This window comes from Vigna unguiculata, chromosome 9 (assembly GCF_004118075.2).
Source record: "Vigna unguiculata cultivar IT97K-499-35 chromosome 9, ASM411807v1, whole genome shotgun sequence".
In the NCBI taxonomy this organism is placed as follows: Eukaryota; Viridiplantae; Streptophyta; class Magnoliopsida; order Fabales; family Fabaceae; genus Vigna; species Vigna unguiculata.
Genome location: NC_040287.1, coordinates 3697104 through 3720608, shown reverse-complemented (window position 1 = coordinate 3720608; position 23505 = coordinate 3697104). Strand labels below are relative to the sequence as shown.

Here is a 23505-nt window from a genome sequence, read left to right as displayed (position 1 = left end):
TTATTATAAAATCATACACAAGTTTGAATTTTAAATTTCATAATAACTTCTCTATAAAATGGCATAAATTTAAAATCTAAAAGTATAAAAATAAAAAACAAAATATCTGGAAAACATATATTTTTTTCATTAATCAAATAAAATATTAATTAAAATATGATTCTTTCTAGTAGTCATTAAAATTTAATATATATATATATATATATATATATATATATATATATATTATAATAAGAAGCAAAAATTAAATCAAAAAATTTACAATAAAAATGACTTATCTTAAATGGATTTAATGAATAAGTTAATAATAATAATGAATAACATGTTTGTGACCAAAATAAATTTACAAAATTGTTTTGCTCGCAACTCTTATCTGATACCGTTGTTTTTAAATTAAGACTTAAAAAGAACTTGAAGGAAATAATATACTAAAAAAATTCTATTTAATTAATATTTTAAAGAGTTAAATTTATTTTTTATCGTCTATTATAAAAAATTATGTTTTTGTTTATAAATTAAATTGTAAAGCATTGAGTTGTTGTATGTTTTACAAATAATGTAAAACACCATTCTTAATTCTTAAAAAGACACATAAAAATTTTACACTTTTTATTGAAGTCAAAGTTTTATATAATGTAATACTTTATAATTTTATTTAAATATAAAATATAATTTTTATTTTTTAATAATATAAAGATGTAAAACATATTTAATCTTATTTTAAATGTGTTGGTAGTATATGATAATTCTAAGTAGTTGAAGGTAATTCTTTCTCAAATATATAATAAATGATCTTTATAAGATTTTGAACAGAGTATCGACTTCATTTAACAAAACTTGTGATGTTAATACATGAAACTAGTTAAAATACATTTGATATTATGATTCTAAGTACAATATTTTATAACATGATAAGTTTACTAATTTGGACAGTAACTATTTAAAATCAGAGATGAACATGAACAGCATAAATCTTCAACTCTTAACATACTATATCAAAGTACTCATTTTTTTTTCCAATGAACAGTGATGTGACAGTAAGATTTGAATCTAAGACTCTATTCAATCACTTTTTTTTTTTTCCTTTGTACAATGATGTAACATTAAGGTTTGAATTTAAGACTTTGAATTAGTAGTATGAGAAAATGTGAAGTGTTGATGTGTGGTTATTGTACAAGAAAAGCACCCGAATGCAAGAAATTTCAGTGGAATGTAAGGTGGGTTTGGGACCCAAATTTTAACCACGGGAAGGAATATTGTCTAAAACACGATCATGTCATGTAATTAAGCAAGGCTAATCTTGTTTGATTTTATTAATTTTTATATATATTTTTTATTAATAATACCCTACTTCTTTAATGAGTTCTTTTAACCATGCCTGTCTGTGATTGATTGCTTTAGTCTATATTTCATGTCGGCTTGTTCACATAAAGCACCAAAAGAAAAGCTGTCTTCCTTTTGTTCAGCCCCTCTGATTTCTCGGCGACAAGTCAGTTTTCTCCACTTTGGTCCTTCAGACATCACCTTGTTACCTTAATCCACACGAAGTGTAGTTCCCATTTCCTCCTTCTCCATTTTGGTTCATTCTCTGGGCTTCTTCATGCTGCTCATGACTGTGGTGCCTACAAGGTCATTCATTTCGGCTTGTTTTTATGTGGGGATCAGTTTCCAAGGCCTTTTTGTTTGCTTTGTTTTTCTTTCTTTGATTGCTTGGTGTCACTGTTAAAATGGTTGTTGTGTTGTGTTGTGTTGTGCTTTACAGGTTTTGGCTTCTTGGACACCCTCAGCTTGATTTGGTTTCAGCTGCAAGGTTCTTGTTTTTTCGTTTTGAAGTGTTGGTTCTGGCTGTAGCAGAATTCCATTGAGTCCTTGGATGTTGGCGGAGGGAATTGCAGAAAGGGGAGACTTTGTGCTGTGGTTCTGCTAGTTTTTGAATTCGAAACTTGTGGGGTTGGAGGCAACAATTAGAAGCATTTCTGGGAATAAAAGGGTGAGCTTTTTGTTACTTCTGCTCGATGTTATTAGAGAACTTTGTGGTAGGTACCGAAAGGGGGTCTGCATCTTCTTCTTTGCTTCTGGGAAAGTGTTGCAGCTTTTTTTGGACTATGAGTTGGAGTTAGAATTGTTGCTTTTGTGGAAGACTTGGCGAACAAGGTTAAATCTTGTTTCAGGAAGAAGAGTGTTGAACTTGTTTGGGGTCATCACTTTAACAGGTGGTAATGAAGGCTCCTCCAAATGGCTACTTGCCTAATTCCGGGGAAGGTACTTTTTCTCAACCTTTACTTGCAGCCTCATGTTCTCTGTCTCTCCCTCTGTGTGGTTGTGTTTTCCTGTTTCATCAAACACTAACATTGCTTAAAGGAATCCGAGGATGATTACTTTCAAGAAAATCGGTGATTTATATTGTTGAATCAACATAACACCATCGTAGATCGAATAATAAATATGATTATATCGTACTGAAGGGAAGTTGACATTATTCATCTGAGTTTAAAGTTGATCTTTTGGTTAATTTCTGGTGTTGCTTTGTTAGCCCTCTTCTTCATGAGATGCTTCCTTTTACCTGCGGCCTAAACAAAAGTGATACCTTGGAATATTAATCTGTCTTTATTTTGTTGTATTTCACCCCTCATTTTTTGTCATCTTTTATTCTTTTGACCTAAAGATAAACTTTCATGGTTGTAAGCGCCAAATCTGAATGTGCTTGAAGAATAATTGTGATAAAGATATCTGTGCTTGCTACAGGGGAAAGGAAGACCATCAATTCAGAGTTATGGCATGCATGTGCTGGACCATTGGTTTCCTTACCTCCTGTTGGAAGTCTTGTGGTTTACTTTCCTCAAGGACACAGTGAGCAAGTATGTTTCTTATGCCATAATTCTAAGATCATGATATTTCTTCATTGTGATATCTGATGGAGCTTCTTTTGACTACTTATTACTTTTAGGTTGCAGCATCCATGCAAAAGGAGGCTGACTTCGTTCCTAGTTACCCTAACCTTCCATCCAAGTTGATTTGCATGCTTCACAATGTTGCTCTTCACGTAGGTGCACTTTCCTGTTGTGGGAACTTACATTGCAGTATTTCTATAGTCACAAGTTTTGAAGACATCTAAAAAAATTGAAATTTCAAGACTAGATGCATTCAATCTCTACTGAAATTTATCTTCCTGGAAGGGACATGTACAAATAATTCACCTTCTTTCTTATTTTTGGATCATGGTTAGTCACCAGGGATTTAGAATAAACTAATGTTCATTTTGAAGGAAAAGAGTGACATTTCTGCATGACATGTCTTTTTACAAATTATGTCAATTGTCCTCTACCAAATCTTGAGGTTGAAGACTTTGCAAGCTCTGTTTCTTTTTCTTCATTTGCTTAAGATGGTGGATATCATTTGCCACATCATCCATGTATTAGTTATAGACCACCTTCGGTTGATGTCTTGAAGCAACGTCATTACAATTTCTCAAGCATTTGATATGATGGCCCTTTCTGGTTTTTTTCTTTTGTGAATCTTGCATAATACATATATTGATAATTCTTTCTGTTTTGGATCAGGCTGATCCTGAAACTGATGAGGTCTATGCACAGATGACCCTTCAACCTGTTACTAAAGTAGGTCAGCTGTTCAATCAGCTAGTTTATTGATGTGTATCTAAGATCTAATTCCCACTAAACCTGTTATCTAAGACTGTGTTTGATGTAACTGTTCTACAGTATGACAAGGAAGCAATATTGGCATCTGACATGGGTCTCAAACAAAACCAACAACCTACTGAGTTCTTTTGCAAAACTCTTACAGCTAGTGACACAAGCACTCATGGTGGATTCTCTGTGCCTCGCAGAGCTGCTGAGAAAATATTCCCACTTCTGGTGTGTATTTAATATTTTTTTCATTTGCACGGGGTTGGAGATTTTATGTGATCTTTTCATGCTGATTAGAAGTGTGTTTGATAGGATTTTTCAATGCAACCTCCAGCTCAGGAGATTGTTGCCAAAGATTTGCATGACAGTACTTGGACATTTAGACATATTTATCGAGGTATAGCAAAGCAACTCTTACCGGTCTTCATTGTCTTCATCCTTTGTTATAGTATATCATTCTTTCTCTTTATGTATGCCTCATTGATTCCCCAACAGGATTCATTGTTATCTAAAACACATCATTTGACTTAAACTAAACTTACACCAGAAAAATTCTAGGATTATCAACATTGGGATTGTATAATAAGTTTGACCAAATTATGATCATAGAACTTAAGCATAATTTGATGATTTACATGGTTGGATGCTAAAATTTCTAGAACATCGGTTACAGGACAACCAAAGAGGCATCTATTGACTACGGGTTGGAGTGTCTTTGTTAGCACAAAAAGGCTCTTTGCTGGAGATTCAGTTCTTTTTATCAGGTAAGGCATAAAATTTTTTATTTGAAACTTTGGAAATAACTTCCACCCTGTTGCTGAGTCAATTAATTGTGATTATATTCAGGGATGAAAAACAACAACTTCTTTTAGGTATTAAAAGAGCTAACAGACAGCAGCCAGCACTATCTTCATCAGTAATATCCAGTGACAGCATGCACATTGGCATTCTTGCTGCTGCAGCTCATGCTGCTTCAAATAACAGCCCATTTACTATTTTCTATAATCCAAGGTGCTGTATATATTTTTGGCATATATTTACTACTATTTAATTACCAGAATGCATCCATTGAATATTTGTGACAGCCTCTTATAGACATTTGTCAATTTTACAGGGCCAGCCCCGCTGAATTTGTAATTCCATTGGCCAAGTATAATAAAGCTCTCTACAATCAAGTTTCCCTTGGAATGAGATTCAGAATGATGTTTGAGACCGAGGAGTCAGGGGTGCGCAGACATATGGGTACAATCACTGGGATCAGTGACTTGGATCCTGTCAGATGGAAGAGTTCACAGTGGCGCAATCTTCAGGTATTATCATAAGAAATGCATTATTTGTATAGTTGAAATAGGAAAAGATAAATAAAATTGATCTAAAACATGCATTTAATGTCCTGTAATCTACATTACATGAGCATGTGCATAACTCTGTAATGTGACCAATAATGAGAGAGGGAATCATGTTTTCAATTTTGATAGGTTGGATGGGATGAATCAACAGCTGGTGAGCGCCCAAGCAGAGTTTCAATTTGGGATATTGAACCAGTAGTGACTCCTTTCTACATTTGTCCTCCTCCATTTTTTAGGCCGAAGTTTCCCAAGCAGCCAGGAATGCCAGGTAGCAAGAGTACTCACCATAAAAATTTTAAATTTTATTCAGATTTTACTGTTCTTGGAATCTAATGTTCTTAATCTGTCATTTACTCACTATTAAATGAAATCAAGTTGCTTCTATGAAGAAAGTATAATCTCACATCTAATAGCTTTATTGAAGAGTAACATTCAGGAAATCTGTATACTTTTTTCCTCTTCTTCTCTTATCACTGGCTAGTTGTCTATAGATTGATTCTAACAGATGATATTTGCTTGCTTATTTGATTTTGCAGATGATGATTCTGATATAGAAAATGCTTTCAAGAGAGCTATGCCCTGGCTTGGAGATGACATTGGAATGAAGGATGCCTCAAGTTCAATCTTCCCAGGTTTGAGTTTGGTGCAATGGATGAGCATGCAGCAGAATAATCAGTTCTCCGCTGCCCAATCTGGATTTATGCCCCCATCCATGCTTTCATCCAATACACTGCATGGTAACCTTCCCACTGATGATCCATCCAAATTATTGAACTTTCAAGCTCCTGTCCTCTCTGCACCAAATCTACAATTTAACAAACCTAACTTACCAAACCAAGTCAACCAATTGCAACAACCCCAAACATCATGGCCACCGCAGCAGCAACAACAGCAGAAGGTGCAGTCACTGATGCCAACAACCTTAAACCCGCTCCAACAGCAGCAACAGAGGCAACAACAGATGCCTGTACTGCAAAACCTGTCACAACCACAGCAACAACAGCCCCAAATGCCTCAACAGAGAGCACAACAGCCACAGCAACAGCAACAGCAGCCATGTCAACAGACCATCATGAATAATGGGGCAGTTTCTTCTAATCAGATTCCAAATCAGTGTGTGCAGCAACCAGTGACATACTCCCAGCTTCAGCAACAGCAATTACTCTCAGGAAATATGCCACCCCAACAAAGTTTTCAATCACCCAATAAGAATGCATTGCTGATGACATCCTTACCGCAAGAATCTCAGTTTCAACAGCAAATAGACCAGCAAGCTAGTCTCTTACAGAGGCAGCAGCAACAGACACAGTTGCAATCATCTCCGTTGCAGTTATTGCAACAAAGCATGTCACAGAGGGCACCACAGCAACCACAAATGACACAAATGTCACAGCAAAACAGCTCAGAGCAACAACCACAGTTGCAGTTGCTACAGAAATTGCAGCAGCAACAACAGCAGCAACAGCAACAACAGCAACAACAACAACTCCTTTCCACTTCTAGCCCACTTTTGCAGTCTCAGCTTCTACAGCAACAAAACCAGCAATTACCGCAGCTGCCTCTATCACAGTGTCATCAGCCTCAACAGCTTGGCAACAATGCTTTCTCAATGGAGAAGCTTTTCAATGGCAACAACTACTCTTCTTCGGCTTTGATGCAAACACAGCAGCTTCCTATGAACCAATCCCATAATACACAGAAATCATTAACTAATACTAGAGCTCCTTCAACACTTACAGATGGAGATGCCCCATCATGCTCAACTTCACCGTCTACTAATAATTGTCAGATATCTCCTTCAAATCTGATTAAAAGAAATCAACAGGTACCAACCCCATTAGGAGGACCTTCGGTAGTTGAACCAACCAATCATTTGATACAGGAGCTTCATAGAAAGTCTGAGATGCAGATCAAACACGAATTACCCGGTGTAAGAGGACCTGACCAGCTGAAGTGCAAAGGGACAATTGCAGATCAGATGGAAGCTTCTTCTGGAACATCTTACTCTATTGATCCTAATAATATCCACCAGAACTTCCAACTTCCCAGTTTCTGCATGGACGGTGATGTCCAATCACACCCAAGAAATAATCTTCCATTTGCCTCTAATCTTGATGGATTAACACCTGATACTTTGCTCTCAAGAGGGTATGATTCTCAAAAAGATCTTCAAAACTTGCTGTCCAATTATGGTGGTGCTCCAAGAGACATTGAAACCGAGCTGTCCACTGCTGCCATTAGTTCACAGCCATTTGGGGTGCCAGACATGCCTTTTAAGCCTGGATGCTCCAGTGACATTGCAATCAATGATCCTGGGGTTTTGAATAATGGCTTGTGGGCTAGTCAGACTCAAAGAATGAGAACATATACTAAGGTTCGTCCTTTACTTATTGAAAAATCTATCACCTATTATATTTTCTGAACACATACGCTGTCTTAATGTTTCGTGAAACACAGAAATAGGGATGTCATGCAAGTCAAACATCTTTTTGGTATTTATATTTTAGTGGCATATATGTGAAATGTTCATGATCAGATACCTTTCCTATATTTTTTTTTTATTGTCTGAAATTCTTAGTTCAACTCTTGATCCTAAGTTACGTTCTCAGTTTTTGACCCACTAAGATTAAGGTAATAATTTTAGCATAACACCAGTACGGTCACGATCTTGCCCCATCTTAACACTGCATATGTATTTGCCTAATGATTTCCTTTCCAATTCAATCATGACCAACGGCCTTATCTTTTTCTGATTCGGAATGTGCTTGTTAGAAATAAGAGTTTTGTATGTAAGTTTCACTGATTGATCAATAAAAGTATAAGCTGCACTTTGTAGTACTTGTTAACCTGTATTGTCCGTTGAGACTATTTGATTATGAAGTGGGTATCATCAGTTCATAGTTGGACTGAAAATATGTTAAGGGGGTGGTTACACTTACATAATAACTGTCACTCCTGTTCAGCATTGTTACCCAAAAATCAACCTCAAATGCTTTAGCCTCGATTACTCGTGGCTTAATACATTATTTGGATGATATTCAAATGCTTGATACTGTTTCACATATTTTGAAGGTTCAAAAATGTGGCTCTGTTGGAAGATGCATTGATGTCACCCGTTACAAGGGATATGATGAACTCCGGCATGATTTGGCTAGGATGTTTGGAATTGAAGGGCAGCTAGAAGATCCTCAAAGGACAGAGTGGAAACTAGTCTACGTAGATCATGAAAACGACATTCTTCTTGTTGGTGATGACCCTTGGGAGTAAGTAGTCAATTCCTAGTTGTTCATAGTCACTAATATTTCATCCATTCAGATTTTTTGGTCTTAGTCTAAAACTTGCAATTCCTTGCAGAGAATTTGTAAGCTGTGTCCAGAGCATAAAGATATTGTCATCTGCTGAGGTACAGCAAATGAGCTTAGATGGAGATTTAGGACATGTTCCTGTCCCCAATCAAGCTTGTAGTGGGACAGATAATGGCAATGCATGGAGGGGACAGTATGATGATAACTCTGCAGCCTCGTTTAACCGATAAGGATGTCTAGTATTGACATTTTGGAGCAGTCATCAACTTGTATATTCTGAGACATGGAAGAAGACTAACTTAACCCTTAAAATTTCTTGTTGGTGTTTCTATATATCACCAGTGGAAAGGAGATAAATTCATTGCACGGGATGCAGATGATGGGGTAGTGTAGAGCAGGTTGATACATAGAGGCATCCGGTTCAATGTCAATGGTGAGAGAGAAGTTTAGATACCTGGATGTCCCAAGACCAGATTCCATTGCCAGAAAGATGCAGATTCTATCTTGAGAACTGTTTTTCTTGTGGCTGCTAGTGCAAGCTTAGGATTTTTTATCTTTTTGTCAAGATACAGACATATAGGTCAGCTGGTGTATAATATATATGATTGTATTGTTCTTATATAAAAGTGTTTTACTTACAGTTTTGTAAATCTGGTTGTCCTTAAAGTTAGATGAAGAAATTAGGTAACCAAGTGATGATAGGGAGACTAAGCAATACATGCCAAATTGTCAATGCTAGTTTTTTTGTACAAGTGCCTACGTTGTTTTCATGATGGAAATTATGAAGTTTGTTTATGATCAAGAAAAGTCAATTATTCACTTATTTGCACTTTTTGGTATAATGTGCTTTAGCTTGTGTGGATTTCCAGGAATTGTGCTATTGGCACAATGACTGTTTATGGTAACAATCTTTATAGGCACAATCTTGTGTACTTGATAAATATGGTAACAAAGTCAAATAAAATTTCTACATATATGCTAAATATGTCGTATATTTTCAATAATCAAATCATATCTTCAACATTACAAAATCTCTATTTACTGCATGATAAGATTATATCTTCAATAATCACCCATAACTAAACATTTACTCTCACAATTTATAGGTGTTTAGTTCATTAACGGAAGATTGAATTTGACGCAATATAAAGAGAGAATTGATTATTGTAAACAAGCTTAATGTACTTGATATTCTCTAATAATTGCAGTTAGTAAAGAGTTGTCGCAACCTATTTTAATTTCACTTGTGGTTGCCGCACCAGATTTAACAAGTGTATTCTGTTTCTTACTCCTTTATGACGGTGATCTTAACCAATCTACACCAGCGTAGTCTCTAGAGCATTTCTTTATAATGTATTTTCGTAAAATATTACTTTATTTTTTATTTTATTCTACCTTATTTCTTTTTATCTTTCCCTTTAACAATCTATTTCACTTCTGATCTAATATGATTTGAGATAACTGTAATAACCAATTTCTGACTCCAGTTTAGTGAGAGCATAATAGTTAGTAAACTAAAACGGTTGAAATTGAAATTTTATCAATTCAAAATAGATGCGTTTATTTTAAAATCCATTAAATTAAAATATCAATTAACATCATAATATTAATGTTATAATGTTCAATAAAAAACCTGTTAAATATGTTCAATGTGTCCCTTAAAACACAGATGCTGACAAGTACCCTACAAATTAACCCATTTTAATTAATCCTCATAAATCCATTACTTTATCTTCACATTAATTAACAAAATGTTCCAAGATATTGCAGAAGATGATTCAAAATCCAATGATGTGGCATATTGTCTAAGGAATAGATAGAAATCAACTATATTTTTCAATCGTCATTACAATAAAAAAAATCCACTATCCTCGAGATGGACACGAAAATTTGAAGTTACAAAAACCAGACATATTGTTCCTAGGAGAGGACGGCCATGACATCTGAGACCCTCAAGGTAATATATTCACCGTCTTTGCCCTTGAAATCATTTCCAGCATATTTGGAGTACAAAACCGTGTTCCCCGGAGTCACGGACAATGGTTTTCTGTTGCCTTCATCGTCCAAAAGCCCTGGACCAACTGCTATCACCTGTAACATAACAAGTATTACAAAAACATTACTCACTTTTACAATTGTTAATCCAAAACAAAGTATAGTTAAATTGGACCTAAACATAATCCAGTTAATCAGTGACATGCTAGAATATCTTTTCAGACAGAAGAAGACTAATAGGATATTATAAGAGTGCATACTGTTCCAATAGAAGGTTTCTCCTTGGTTGCCTCAGTAAGTAACAAACCACCAGCAGTTTTTTCCTCGGCTTCAGCAACCTGCATTCAATATTTAATCAATCAGAGGATACATAAATTTGATATGCATTTCATGCAGCAATTCAATACTAAAAATATATTAGATATACATTTGATTTCAGGAGGTTGCATGTAGGCTACATATTTAGATATGCTAATTCAAAAAAACATACAACCAATATAACAGCTATTCTGAAAATTCAAATTAAAAAGATACTTCTACAGCATCACTAAACCAATAATAAGAATTGCATAGGCATTACCAACATAAACGGCTACATATTGCCTGCAAGTGGAACTAAAATTAATAATCCCTTCTTGAGCATCATTCATATAGAAGACAACTACTATATCTGGAACTAAAACATTTCTATCTTATACATACTTCAGTGTTTCATTTGGCTATCACGGTTTCACGGTTTTGAATTGCGATCCATTACCGTGATGGCTATTCACAATATATGCATAGCAACAGTAATTGCAGCGGCAACAATCCTGTTTTCCCAGTGTCAAATATCACAACGAAACCCTACCCCAATTTAGAACAATGTTGGCTATATTAGATGTTTCATAACCTTTTGTCTAAAGGTTTGGATAAATATCAGAAACAGATGTATGAAAAAAATGCAAAAACATGCCTCCCAAGGGACCACAGCGCCTTTAGATGCTGCTTATAAAAAGATTAACAAAACATACCATCTGAGCAGAACCTAAATACATCAAGAGAATTATATTATATAATTAAGAACATGGTTGTCAAGTGATCTAATATCACTCTCTACCTAAAGATCCAAACACTGGAATAAGCAAAGGAAATACCTTTATGAGGACTCTATCATTCAAGGGTTTAAGATCCTTGATCTCATCAGTTTCAAGGATACCAACAATGTCATCATCCTTCAAAATAAGATGCTTTGTACCATTGAATTCTACCTCAGTACCAGCGTATTTAGAATACACAACTTGCGCTCCAGTCTGTATAAAGACAACCCAACACATCAAAGCATCAATGAGAGCCAACCTCACTCCTTCCCCAGAAAATTAAACACAGACACTAAAGGTTTAAAGACTCCAACGTAGCAGCAGCATTACCTTCACACTAACATCTACTTTTGACTTCCCAACTGTCTTTCCTTCACCAACAGCAACCACCTCACCCCCTTGAGGCTTAGTTTGAGCGGTTGAGGGAAGCAAAATCCCACCTTGAGTTTTCTCCTCTGCTTCCTTAATTTTTATCAGTACTCTGTCACCCAGAGGCTTAATTGCGGTGTACTGCACAATAAACCAACAGCTCCATGAAGCATTGGATTATCAAAGCACAAACTTTTCATTCAATAAACCAAAATTGTAGCAATACGCTCTGTGCTTCAAAATCATCAATTATATAACATTTGGTTGCATAACTAAATTACAAGAAAATCCAGAATAAAATAAAAGCCAAGAGAAAATACTAAATATTTGGTACATCATTGTCCAACTGTGTGGAACAAAAAAATGAGGAATTTTCATTTTGAATTAATATTCTCTAATTAAAGAAGATTACTAAAATTAATTAATTATACAAGAATTATTAGAAGAACAAAACAAATATAGAAATCAAATAAGTTTGTTTCATACTAGTTCCTCTTAATAATACATATTATTTTATGAATAAACTAATCTTAACTTTCAGAAGAGTTACTTGTATTTCTAGCTAACATTTTTTCTCTTTTCTGGATGTGGATACATAAACCTAACTAAACATACATTAATAATCTCTCATTCATCTATATTAAGTATACACTCACAATAAAGAATTCAGAAACCTACTCTAGAACTCTCGTTTCACCATTAGAAATTCAGCACATAAAAGAAGCTATAAATAATTCATCTTTTTTCATATACAAAAGTAAGAGTTAAAAGAATATATACACATACACACACACCTTTGGGGCCACAACAGTAGCAGCTTTGACAACCAACCCCCTGAAGGACCTCTGGGGAAGATTCCCAATCCTCACACGGCCCATCTGAAATGCCGAAGGCCGAAGCCTTTCAAACGACGTCGTCGACACTGATGACGCTATTGCTGTGAGCTGAGTGCTGGCCATTGATTGGAACTTGCTTACACTGCACAAACCAAATTCATCAGTGAAAACGCAAACAATTTTAAGTTTAGACGAGCAAAGAATAGTAATTGCGAGAAAAGAATGGAATTATCTACCTTAGTAGATGCGAAGAAGAGAGGTTTGGATGAGGAAGAAGGGGCGTCAAAAGCTGAAATGAAGATAATAAAACCCTAAATAGAGATAGGGGTTTTATCTGATGATAATGGACCCTTCTAGAACCAACTAGTGTGAGTCTGCACTCGTGAGCATAGGATAATGCGAGTCTGTTCGGACCTAACCTTGTTCATAACCAGTTTTTGAAAAAAATAAGATAAATTTATGACTATAATTAAAATTTAATATAAAGATTCTATTTTATAAAAATAAATTATAATATTTCTTATTTTTTTTTGTAAAAATATATCTAACTTTTATATATATATATATATATATATATATATATATATATATATATATTTTTTTGGTAGAATGCATTTTATTATAAAATTGTTTCAAAAATAACAAGTGATAATTGAGTCAACTAAATAAAAAATTTAAAATGACTAATAATTGTACATGTTCTAAGAATAATTAATCAAATATTTTATTTGACATCAAATAAGTTTTATAAATTTAGTAATATATTATTTAATAAATTAGTTTTTCTTTTTAAAATCATAAAATTAATTTATCCATTTTAAAATTAAGTTAGTTTATAGAAATTAAAATATAAAATGATATCAATAGGATTTTAATTTAATTTTTTATATATTATTCATCTATATATTTTATTTATTTATAATTTTATTAAAATTAAAAATTTTAATATATAAATTTGAATAAAAAATATCATATCTATAAATTATTATTATTATTATTATTATTATTATTATTATATATATATATATAGAAGATAGACGTTTAATGATACATGACGATGCTTAGTGGCACATGGTGGCACCCTGCGGTACAAAGTTAATAAGCTCATTGACTTTGCTTTCCCTAGCGGAGCATAGACTTGCCTAGCAAAAACCAAGTTCAAAAACCATTGTCAAAGTGTCACTCAACGAAACCATTTTGCACCAGGAGCAAAATTTAGGATTGTTAAAATGGTTAAAACTCGTCAGTCAACTCAATCCATTACGAGTTCAAGCCGGGTTGGGTTAAAAAAATTACAAATTTTGATACAGACCAAAAATGGACCCGACCCACTTAAAACCCGACTCATCTAGATTAAACCTGTGGTGAGTCGGGTTGACTCACCAACCCACTCATAAATTCTTAATATTAAATTATATTACAAAAAGAAACCCTAATGACTTTTTAGTGGATTTTAGATGGTGTATTGGTTTGTTGGGGCTTTTATTTTTCGTTTAATTAGAGTTCATTTAGTAGTGAATGAATTATAAGCCTTCTATATATGGTGTTTCATATTTATGAATGAGATAAGTAAATTTTGGATAGTCAAGAAATGCTAATTAATGTATATTGGACTTGCATTCACGATTTGTAGAAAAATGTTGTAATTTTTTTTATTGAAGAAAAACAAATTTGAAATACTTTTTTTAAGGTTAAAATACTCTCTTGATCTATGTTTTTGTTGAAAATCTCAAATAGGTCCTAAGATTTTTTTTTAGTCTCAATTAGGTCCATATTTTTGAAAATGTGTAACAATTAGGCTCATTCCGTTAGTATAGAGTTAACGGTGTTAAAGATGTGCCACGTATCAACTCCACATTTTTTTAAATTTTTTTAAATTTTTTTTATAATTTAAAAAAGAATTGAAAATTATTCATACCACGTGTCATGTCAGTATTGTGCCACGTGTCAAGTCAGTAAGGTGACACGTGGCAAATCATTGTCTGAATCTCAATTTTGTCCATATATTTGTTATTTTTATTACATTTTAGTCCATTTTTAAAATTTTTTTTAAATATATTTATTTTAACTTTTTACAAAATTATTTTAAAATTTTATATTTAAATTTATAAAATTGTTAATTTTAAACCAACTCTAACATTTGTATATAGATTATTCAAAACAATTTTGTAACAAGTTAAAATAAATATTTTAAAATTTTAAAACAAAATATAAAATAAACTTAATATTATTAAAATGTTTAATAAAAATATCATTATAAAATTTATATAAAAGTTAAATTTGATCTCAATTTGGAAAGGATGAAATTGAAAATTAAAAAAAAATGGACTGAAATATAATTAAAATAACAAATATATGATTGAGATTCAAACAATGACTTGACACGTGTCACCTTACTGACTTGACACGTGGCACAATATTGATGTGACACATGGCATGAATAATTTTCAAAAAAAAATTAAAAAATTTAAAAAAATTTAAAAAAAATTTAAAAATTTAAAAAAAATGAGAAGCTGACACGTGACATATCCTTAACACCGTTAACACCATACTAACGGAATGGACCTAATTGTTACACATTTTCAAAAATATGGACCTAATTGAGACTAAAAAAAATCTTAGGACCTATTTGAGATTTTTCAACAAAAACATGGACCAAGGGTGTAAGCCCCATTTCTTTTCAACTCCTTGTGTTTGGGCCTGACCTTTCGCAGGCCCAAGGCCAGCCTTGTAGGGAGCCCTTGTCACTCTTGCAGCTCACTCCCTCTCTTGTGCCAATTTTTTTCAGAGACTGTCTCCCTCCCTCAAACACCTCTCAAATTCCAGTAGAGCTCTGCTAGGGCATAGGTCCGGTTGTTCCAACTACCTTCTCTGTTTAATGCTCTCAGGTAAGTTGAGCTTTAACTTCATCCTTCCTCTTTTCCAGTTAAAAACTTCGGTTTTGTTGTAGGTTTCCCCTAATACCCATTCTCATCTTCGTGAGTGGTCGTTTTCAGTTATGTAGGTTGCTCCAGAACTCGTTTGGTCTTGCTTGGGTTCCCATTTTCTGTGTTAGTACCCCAAAAAGGTAAGGGAAGCTAAAAACTTTGTGCTCTTAGGTTATTTTTGCTCATTTATGGTCTGTTTTGTGAGTCTAGTGCTTGGCTGATGTCTGTGGTGGTGTGAATCTATTCTAAACTCGTGTGTATGCTTGGTTGAAATGGTAATGCATGTATCAACAGGTGCAGAACCTACTAATCTCGCCCGAGCGAGTGACCTCGCCTAAGCGAGAATAGCAAGAACTCACCCTGGGTTCCAGCTCGTGTTGTCGCCTAGGCGACTAGTTTTTATTTTTAAGCGAGGCGCAGTCTTACTTAGGCGAGACGCTGTCGCCTGAGCGAGAACTCGCTAGAATCTTGTAGTGGCCACTGTCGCGCTCTCGCCTATGCGAGGAGGGGTCGCCTGAGCGAAAGGAACCCTTTCGCCTGGGCGAGGACCTTTAGCTTGGGCGAGATATTGCGACAGGGACTACTGTGTTGGATGATGTGACTTTATATGTGTGTTAATTAATTCTTTGCTCATAGTATGTGGCCATGCTTGGTGTGTATGCCTGAATGGGTTTTAAATGAAAGTGTTGATTAGGTGATAAGTTATGATTTTGTTGGATTGAATGTTGGTATGCATGTGATAAGTATGAAATGAGAAACATGATATATTTGTTGGTGAAACTTCATGACAATTGGGTGATGGATAGGCATGTGAACAGAGTTGGTGAGGGAGTTTCATGGGAAACCCCTAGTGATATGTATATATATATATATATATATATATATATATATATATATATGCATGCCTAGTGTATATCTTGATATAGGAGATGTCTAGATAAAGGAGGGTATCCTGAACTCTAATAAGCATTCACGCTCACGTAGAGCAGAATGGATTATGTGGTGAGAGTGGCAGGAGGTCCTTGTCTTGGGACAGTTTGGGCCCGAGACAATAGAGGATTAACCTTGTGTGTGGTTGGGTGATAACCCCTTGCGTCTAAACTCTGCAGAGTCTAGAAACCAGCACAGGCGCATACTTCCTTTAGAATCCTATATCAAGTGTATGATCCAGATATCGAGTCATAGTAACTGCATTGGTTTGTTCTTGCATGATTTGAGTGTCTTTTATTAAATGTAATGACTTGCCTTGCCTTGTACGTGCTCTATAAATTGTAACCCATATTTTCACTCTAGCTTACCCTTTTATCTTCGTGTTGTGCTTGTCTGTTTCTCTTTTGCAATGATCACCTTGTCGGTGGGAGCAGATGGGAAGCATGTGGAAGGTGGACCTGACGGTAACGGTGGTGCGGAGTAGAAGGCCCTGTCCCCTTTGACTTTTGAGAGCAGTGTTTAAATGGCAGTAGTCTTTTGTTATTCCTAGTTCTAAGAGTCTTGCTTTGGTATTTTGTGAACTTTTGGATTATGTTTTGGTTATGGCATGGTTGTATGCCTAATTTTTCCCTTGCAAGTACTTCCGTGGATGACTGTAATAGTGCCTTTCTAGGTTATGGTTTATCTGTGAGTTTGTGCTCTTTACTGTTATAAATATGTGATGTTTTATTTGATAGATTAATCTATTTAAATGGGATGTCACAAAGGGAGTATTTTAACCTTTTTTTAATTATGTGATTCAACCCCTTTAACCCACCAACCTGAGTTAGGCTGATCGAGTTCAAATTTTTTGGACTCACTAATAAGTGAGTCGGGTTGGGTTGACTTACTAAGTGGCCAAACATGTGGTGGATCGGACCGAGCTGGGTGACCTGTTTTGACAACTATAGTAAAAGGGTTCCAAACCTTGAAATTTTGAAGTTGGTGCCCTTCTGTTTCCGCTTAACATCATATCAAAAATTAGAAAAATGAATGGGAAGGATCTAGCTTGACCAATTGACTCTAATTGGTACCTACTTTTCTTTCTTTAATTCAAACAGTTATAAACCAGTTTTTAGTTGATACCAATAAGGAAAAATTCTCAATTTAAAATCTTCTCTTTCAATTTCCATGTCAAACCAAGTTCATTATATTCATAAACACATACCACAACACTTATTCAATACAAATCATAATCTCTACAACAATTAACACAAAATTCAACAATAATTTATACATTAGATTTGTCACACCATCCACATGTAGTGTAAATATCAACATATAAGAATAATCACAACAACAAAATTGCTTCCCTTACTTGGTATATAGAAACATCACACACACCTCCAAGCTCACATTATGCTCTATTTATATATATAGAAACATCACAAACATGATTAGATCACATCATTATGATCTCTGATAGTAGAGAACCACATAGAGGACTAATAGAGCACATGCGATCCAAAAAGATAACACATGCAAGAAGGTAACAAATTTGACCCAAGGAAAGCTAAAAAAATCAACTTACTCGAATAAAATAATTGATCGATTAGACTCAAAAGCTTTGCCGCAAGGATCACAAGAGCGGTCTCTAATCTTCAAACAGACGAATAAAGAGTGAGAGAGGGCGGAGAGAACATAAAAAATGGAAAAGTTATTTTTAGAGAGATAATGTGTTTTAAAAATCAAACTCGTTTATCAACTTTCTATTTATACTTAAACATTTTAATCTTAAAATAATTGAATCTCACTATTTTAAAATCACCATCGGTTCTAAAAGACCATTTTATTAATTCTTACAATCTCCTTAACAAAAAATTTTTCGATCTCAAAAATTAGACTTACCAAAAAACAAATGAGGGTAAGACTTCATCATATTCTCCTCCCAAAAAAAAAATATCATCTTCTAACTCTCAAGTAGAATCACCTATTCTCCTATCTATATCACTTTCACTAGACTGATAAATTTCTCTCTAAATTGCTTTGTCTAGCGATCCTCTATGCCAACAAGTTGCACCTCCATTGAGAGATTTTCTATGATCTAAACATCTTCCACTTGTAGCACATGAGAAGGATCAGATATATATTTTCTCAACTAAGAGACATGAAATACTCGATGAAGTTTGCTAACTAAGGAAGTAAGACAATCTCATAAGTCATCAGTCCAACATGTTTCACAATTTGGTATTGGTCAATTACAACACCTAAATTTTATAGTACAATAATTTTTCTTTATAAAATATACTAGAGTTATATTATTGTTTCACGATATATATATATATATATATATAATATAAGAAATCGATTAAATAAATAAATATAATATTTTAATAGAAGTAATAATAGTAGTAGTTACTAATCCATCACATACACATTAACTTAACTTGGGCATATTAAAATTAAATTCACAAATTACTAATTGGAAGTTACTATAAATACAAAAGCTTCACTTACTTGAAGTAGAAAATACCACGGGCAAAGGTTAGTGTCTCTCCATACTTTTTTTGTTTTGTTTTGCAATATCTATATCTATCTATCTATAACAATAAAAAGAATTTCTCTTTTTGTGTCCACATTTCATAATACCCGTTTTACCTTTAGTTATTTTAAAAATTAATTATTTTATAAATAATTTACTTTTAATCATTTTTCTACAAATTTCTTTTGTCTTAAATCATCATTTAAATTTTCTTTTTACATATTTTATTTTTTTATAATTTTATATTTAACAACTATTTTGAAAAATGTGAATACACAAGCGCGACAAAGCTTGTGTGTTCGCTAGTGTAAATAATGTATAAATATTTTTTTATTTTTTTAGTATATTTTATACATTTTATATCTCTAAAATTTTACTATACTCATTTTTGTACCTCTAAAATATTTGTTCAAGATCCGCCGGTAAAAAATATCCCTGACTCAAGGTTGTTTCTATAGCTCTAGTTTTCACAATACACTTACACAAATATCATATCACATATATAAGTATATCGTAACGATCACAACTAAACAAATTCACTTTGACTTATTTTGAGTTATATGCATGAATCCTATTATGACAATCACAACTAAACAAATAACTCAAAATGCTAAAATAACTTAAAAATAGAATAAAAAAGGAACTTAATTTGAGATTCTGATAGGTTATAAGTGTGTACCTCTCTATCGTCACCACTACAAATTCTCATTACATGAAATTTTTGTTGCAAATTTCTTAAAAGAATTTGTAAGAAAAGATTTTTTTCTGCTATTTCTTTTAAGAATTTTAATTGGCAGATAATTCCTTCATGTGTAATTATTTCCTACAAAATTATAAAATTCGTAAGTATTTTCTACAAAATTTGTTGCGAAAAATGTTTTATACAAAATATTTTGCAAAAAAAATGACAGCAATTTCCTGCAATTTTTTTTCATAACAAAATTTGTAAATATTTTCTACAAATAAAAAAATCAAAACATAATTAACAGAAAATATGAATTTTTTGAAGGGTTAAATATGTTTTTGGTCTCTTAACTTTCAGTGAATTTTGAAATTAGTCCATTTCGAAACTTTTGACCAATTTAGTCTTTCATTTTTTGAAATACGTGAATTTAGTCCTTTTAATCAAATTTTGTTAAGTTTATTTGACATTTCAAGCACGTTTCATAATAGTATTTGACTTAACATTAAAATAAAAATGTGTCAAAAAGTATAAACAACTCAAATACAATACTGAAATGTGTATAAAACATCAAATAAACCTAACAAAATTTAATTAAAAGGACTAAATCCACGTATTTCGAAAGATAAAGGACTAAATTGGTCCAAAGTTTCAAAATAAACTAATTCCAAAATTTACTGAAAGTTAAGGGACAAAAATATATTTAACTCTTTTTTTAATTGTAGGTGAATCCACCTGTGATCTTTGATTGTCAAACGATGAGAAATAAACAAAAAAAAATAAAGTTAAAAGACAAGAGAAAGGAAGTTCTAATAAAAAAAACTAGAGTAATAATAATTTTTATAAAATAAATTCGATTAAATTTATTTATAGTTAAACTTTATATGATTAAAATAATTGACTGTCATTATTAAAACCATTACAAAAATTAAACTATTTTTTAGGTCCTTAAAAAAAATTATATTTTATTTTACTTTTCTTAAAAAAATTTGTAAAAACATTTGTAGAAAAATATTATCAGCCTATTTTTCTCTCATTTATTAAATACTTTTATTTATAAATTGTTTTTCAAAGAGAAATTAACGATTTCTGGAAATTTTACACAGATTTTTATTTATAAAAAATAAACATATAATATTACTATCGATGCAACTAGTATAAATATTTTGTAAATAATCTTTTGTAAGAAACTCCGGTGTTTTTTTTTTTCAGAAAATAATACTTAAAAAATCATAATTATTTTTAATGAAAAAAAAATTACACATATTTTTACAAAAAAAAAATGTAATAATAAATATTTTTCTATCAGTATCCGGTGTCTTATGCTTAGAAAAAAATAACTTAGTCATTTAGTAGCGTTTTCTTGCTCTTAGAATTATTTACCTACACATTAAAAGTATTTTCATAGTATTTGTCTATAAATATTTGGAAGGATAAAATATCTTATAAATTAAAATTATTTTTTCATGAAAAAAGTAAGCATTTTTAAAAACTATATAAGATAATTTCACAAATTAGTTTATGTATAAACTTAATGTTATTTTACGAAAAAAAATGTCAAAATAAAAAACCTCGAAGTTTTTTTAATAGAGAAACTCCAAAAGCTTCTATAACTTTGTATCCGAATAGGTTTTATCGATTTCAACCGAAAAACTCACAAAGCTTTGTTTGTTTTTTTTTTTAATCCAAAATAGGTTTGTTATACTTGTGGTATATTCAATAAAATTATGTGAGGGTGATCGCTTTCAAATTGTATATTCAAAAAGAAAAATTAAATTAGATAGCTAAGTTTTTCCATGGTAACTAACAAATAACAAAAAGCCAAAACATCATTTTAGTTCTAGAATTATACATTCCAAGTAGAAGAGAGCCAACCTAATCTTCAAATAATGCATACTTTGATAGTAACTGAACAAGCCTTTCCATTATAATAATAAAATGTTCAGTTAACATTATTTATACAACAATTACTTCATTCACTATGTATAATTTAATTAATAATTTTGAGATGCGAAAATAATATAATCAAATTAACCGAAATTTTAATGTATATGTGACAACATTTTTTGTATATTGCAAAGTAATGTTTACGATCTTTTCTTCTTTCTACATGTATACTATATCACCCTTATCTTACATGCAAATAAATAATATAAAATAATTGTGTCGTCCTTGATCATTAGTAAGATCAACCTTTGAATTTTCTCTCAGAAAAAAAAAATGTCCGAAAACGAAACGATGAGTAGATTGGGAGACCAAGACTACCCTAACTCTTATTAAATTCTACCGATGAGTTGCTCAATAATTCTGTTACCCAAATAAAAAGATAATAATAATGACGAAAACCAATTTATGCATTATCTTATTCATATTGTAAGTTTGAATGAGTTGCAATAATTTATTGATTATAAATTTGTTTTAAATATAATTTTATATTTTTACAACTAGTCAATTTCAAACAAAGTAGGTAATTGATTACATATAATCTATATAGAATGAATTAATTTTACACTTAATTAAATTTATATTAAAAAAATTAAATAAAGAAGTTCTCATATTTCTATTGAAGTCTAGATATTTACATCTAAAAGTCTAATAATTATTGGAGTATATACTGAGGTTTCTTGTATGACAAAAATAAAAAATATTAATATATGAATAAAAATATTTATATACAGAAAACTTCTTACACGAAGGTTTTAGATCGAGAACGAAGGTTTACTGTTTAGCTATTCGAAAAGTAGGCTTAAATATACATTTGGTCCCTATTTTTGTTGATTTTATTCAATTTGGTCCCTATTTTCGTTTTATGTTCAATTAGGTCCTCATTTTCGTCAAATTGTGGTCAATTTGGTCATTTTCACTAACGGTGTTTAAATAGTTAACATTTTTGAACAGTACATGCCACGTGTCAGCTCCTGTTTTTTTTTTTATTTTTTTTTGATTTTTTTTGATTTTTTTAAAAATTTTTTAAAATTTTTTTAATTTCAAAAAAAGTGTTCACGTGTCAATGCTAGTGCCACGTGTCAATTTCTGATAGTATTTTTTTTTTGTTCAATTTAGTCCCTATATTCGTTATTTTTGTTCAATTCAGTTCCTATATTCGTTATTTTTGTTTAATTTAGTCCCAAATTTTGTGAAAATAGAACCATTTAATTTTTAAAATTGACATTATTATTACTTATTTTTTAAATTTAATTATAAATTATAATATTTAATTATTAATTGAATATAATTCTTAGATTCAATTGTTAAATATAATATAATTATTTAAATATTATTAAAATATAATTATTAAAATTTTAAAAATATATATTAAAATTTGTAAAATTTACATTTAAATTTAAAATATTTAATATTTTTATTGCATTTTAGATATTAAAATCTAAAATATTTTATATGTAAATGTTAATTTTACAAATATTAGTTTATTTTTCTAAAATATTTTTATATATCAATTTTAAAAATATTTTAGAATATAAATATTAGCAAAAAAATTAATAATTATATTTTCATAATATTTTAAATAATTATATTCTATTTAGAAATTAAATATAAGAATTTATTCAATTTATAATTAAATTTAATAATTTATAATTGAATTTAAAAAATAATAAATTTAAAGATCAATTTTAGAAAAGATATTAATATAATTTGTATAAAAGATATTAAATTTAGTGTCAGACTAAATTGAACAAAAATAACGAATATAGGGACTAAATTGAACAAAAATAACGAATATAGAGACTAAATTGAACAAAAAAAATAATACTACCACAAACTGACACGTGGCACAATTGTGACTTGACACGTGGACCATTTTTTTGAAATTAAAAAAAATTAAAAAAAAGTTTAAAAAAAAATT

At 31.6% G+C, this 23505-nt stretch overlaps 2 protein-coding genes across 3 annotated transcripts; one reads left to right on the top strand and one right to left on the bottom strand.

Annotated features, from left to right (window-relative positions):
- Positions 1-1374: 1374 nt before the first annotated feature.
- On the top strand, positions 1375-9113 carry LOC114162980 (auxin response factor 19-like). 2 transcript variants are annotated; one of them, XM_028047012.1, is made up of 14 exons: positions 1375-1629; positions 1763-2262; positions 2746-2858; positions 2948-3043; positions 3561-3617; positions 3720-3875; positions 3960-4044; positions 4321-4411; positions 4494-4658; positions 4762-4957; positions 5126-5264; positions 5533-7370; positions 8069-8259; positions 8351-9113. In XM_028047012.1, the coding sequence occupies exons 2-14, from the start codon at positions 2220-2222 to the stop codon at positions 8529-8531; spliced, it is 3351 nt and encodes a 1116-aa protein (XP_027902813.1). In that variant the 5' UTR covers positions 1375-1629; positions 1763-2219; the 3' UTR covers positions 8532-9113. The 2 variants fall into 2 exon arrangements, with proteins under 2 accessions (XP_027902813.1, XP_027902812.1); XM_028047011.1 differs by having other exon boundaries at positions 1398-1654.
- Positions 9114-10075: 962 nt separating this feature from the next.
- LOC114164703 (20 kDa chaperonin, chloroplastic-like) lies at positions 10076-12981 on the bottom strand. Its single transcript, XM_028049448.1, has 6 exons — positions 12817-12981; positions 12539-12722; positions 11706-11885; positions 11433-11588; positions 10557-10634; positions 10076-10392 (listed from the first exon to the last, which is right to left on the bottom strand). Exons 2-6 carry the CDS (start codon positions 12701-12703, stop codon positions 10222-10224), a joined length of 750 nt encoding a protein of 249 aa, XP_027905249.1. The 5' UTR covers positions 12704-12722; positions 12817-12981; the 3' UTR covers positions 10076-10221.
- Positions 12982-23505: the final 10524 nt, after the last annotated feature.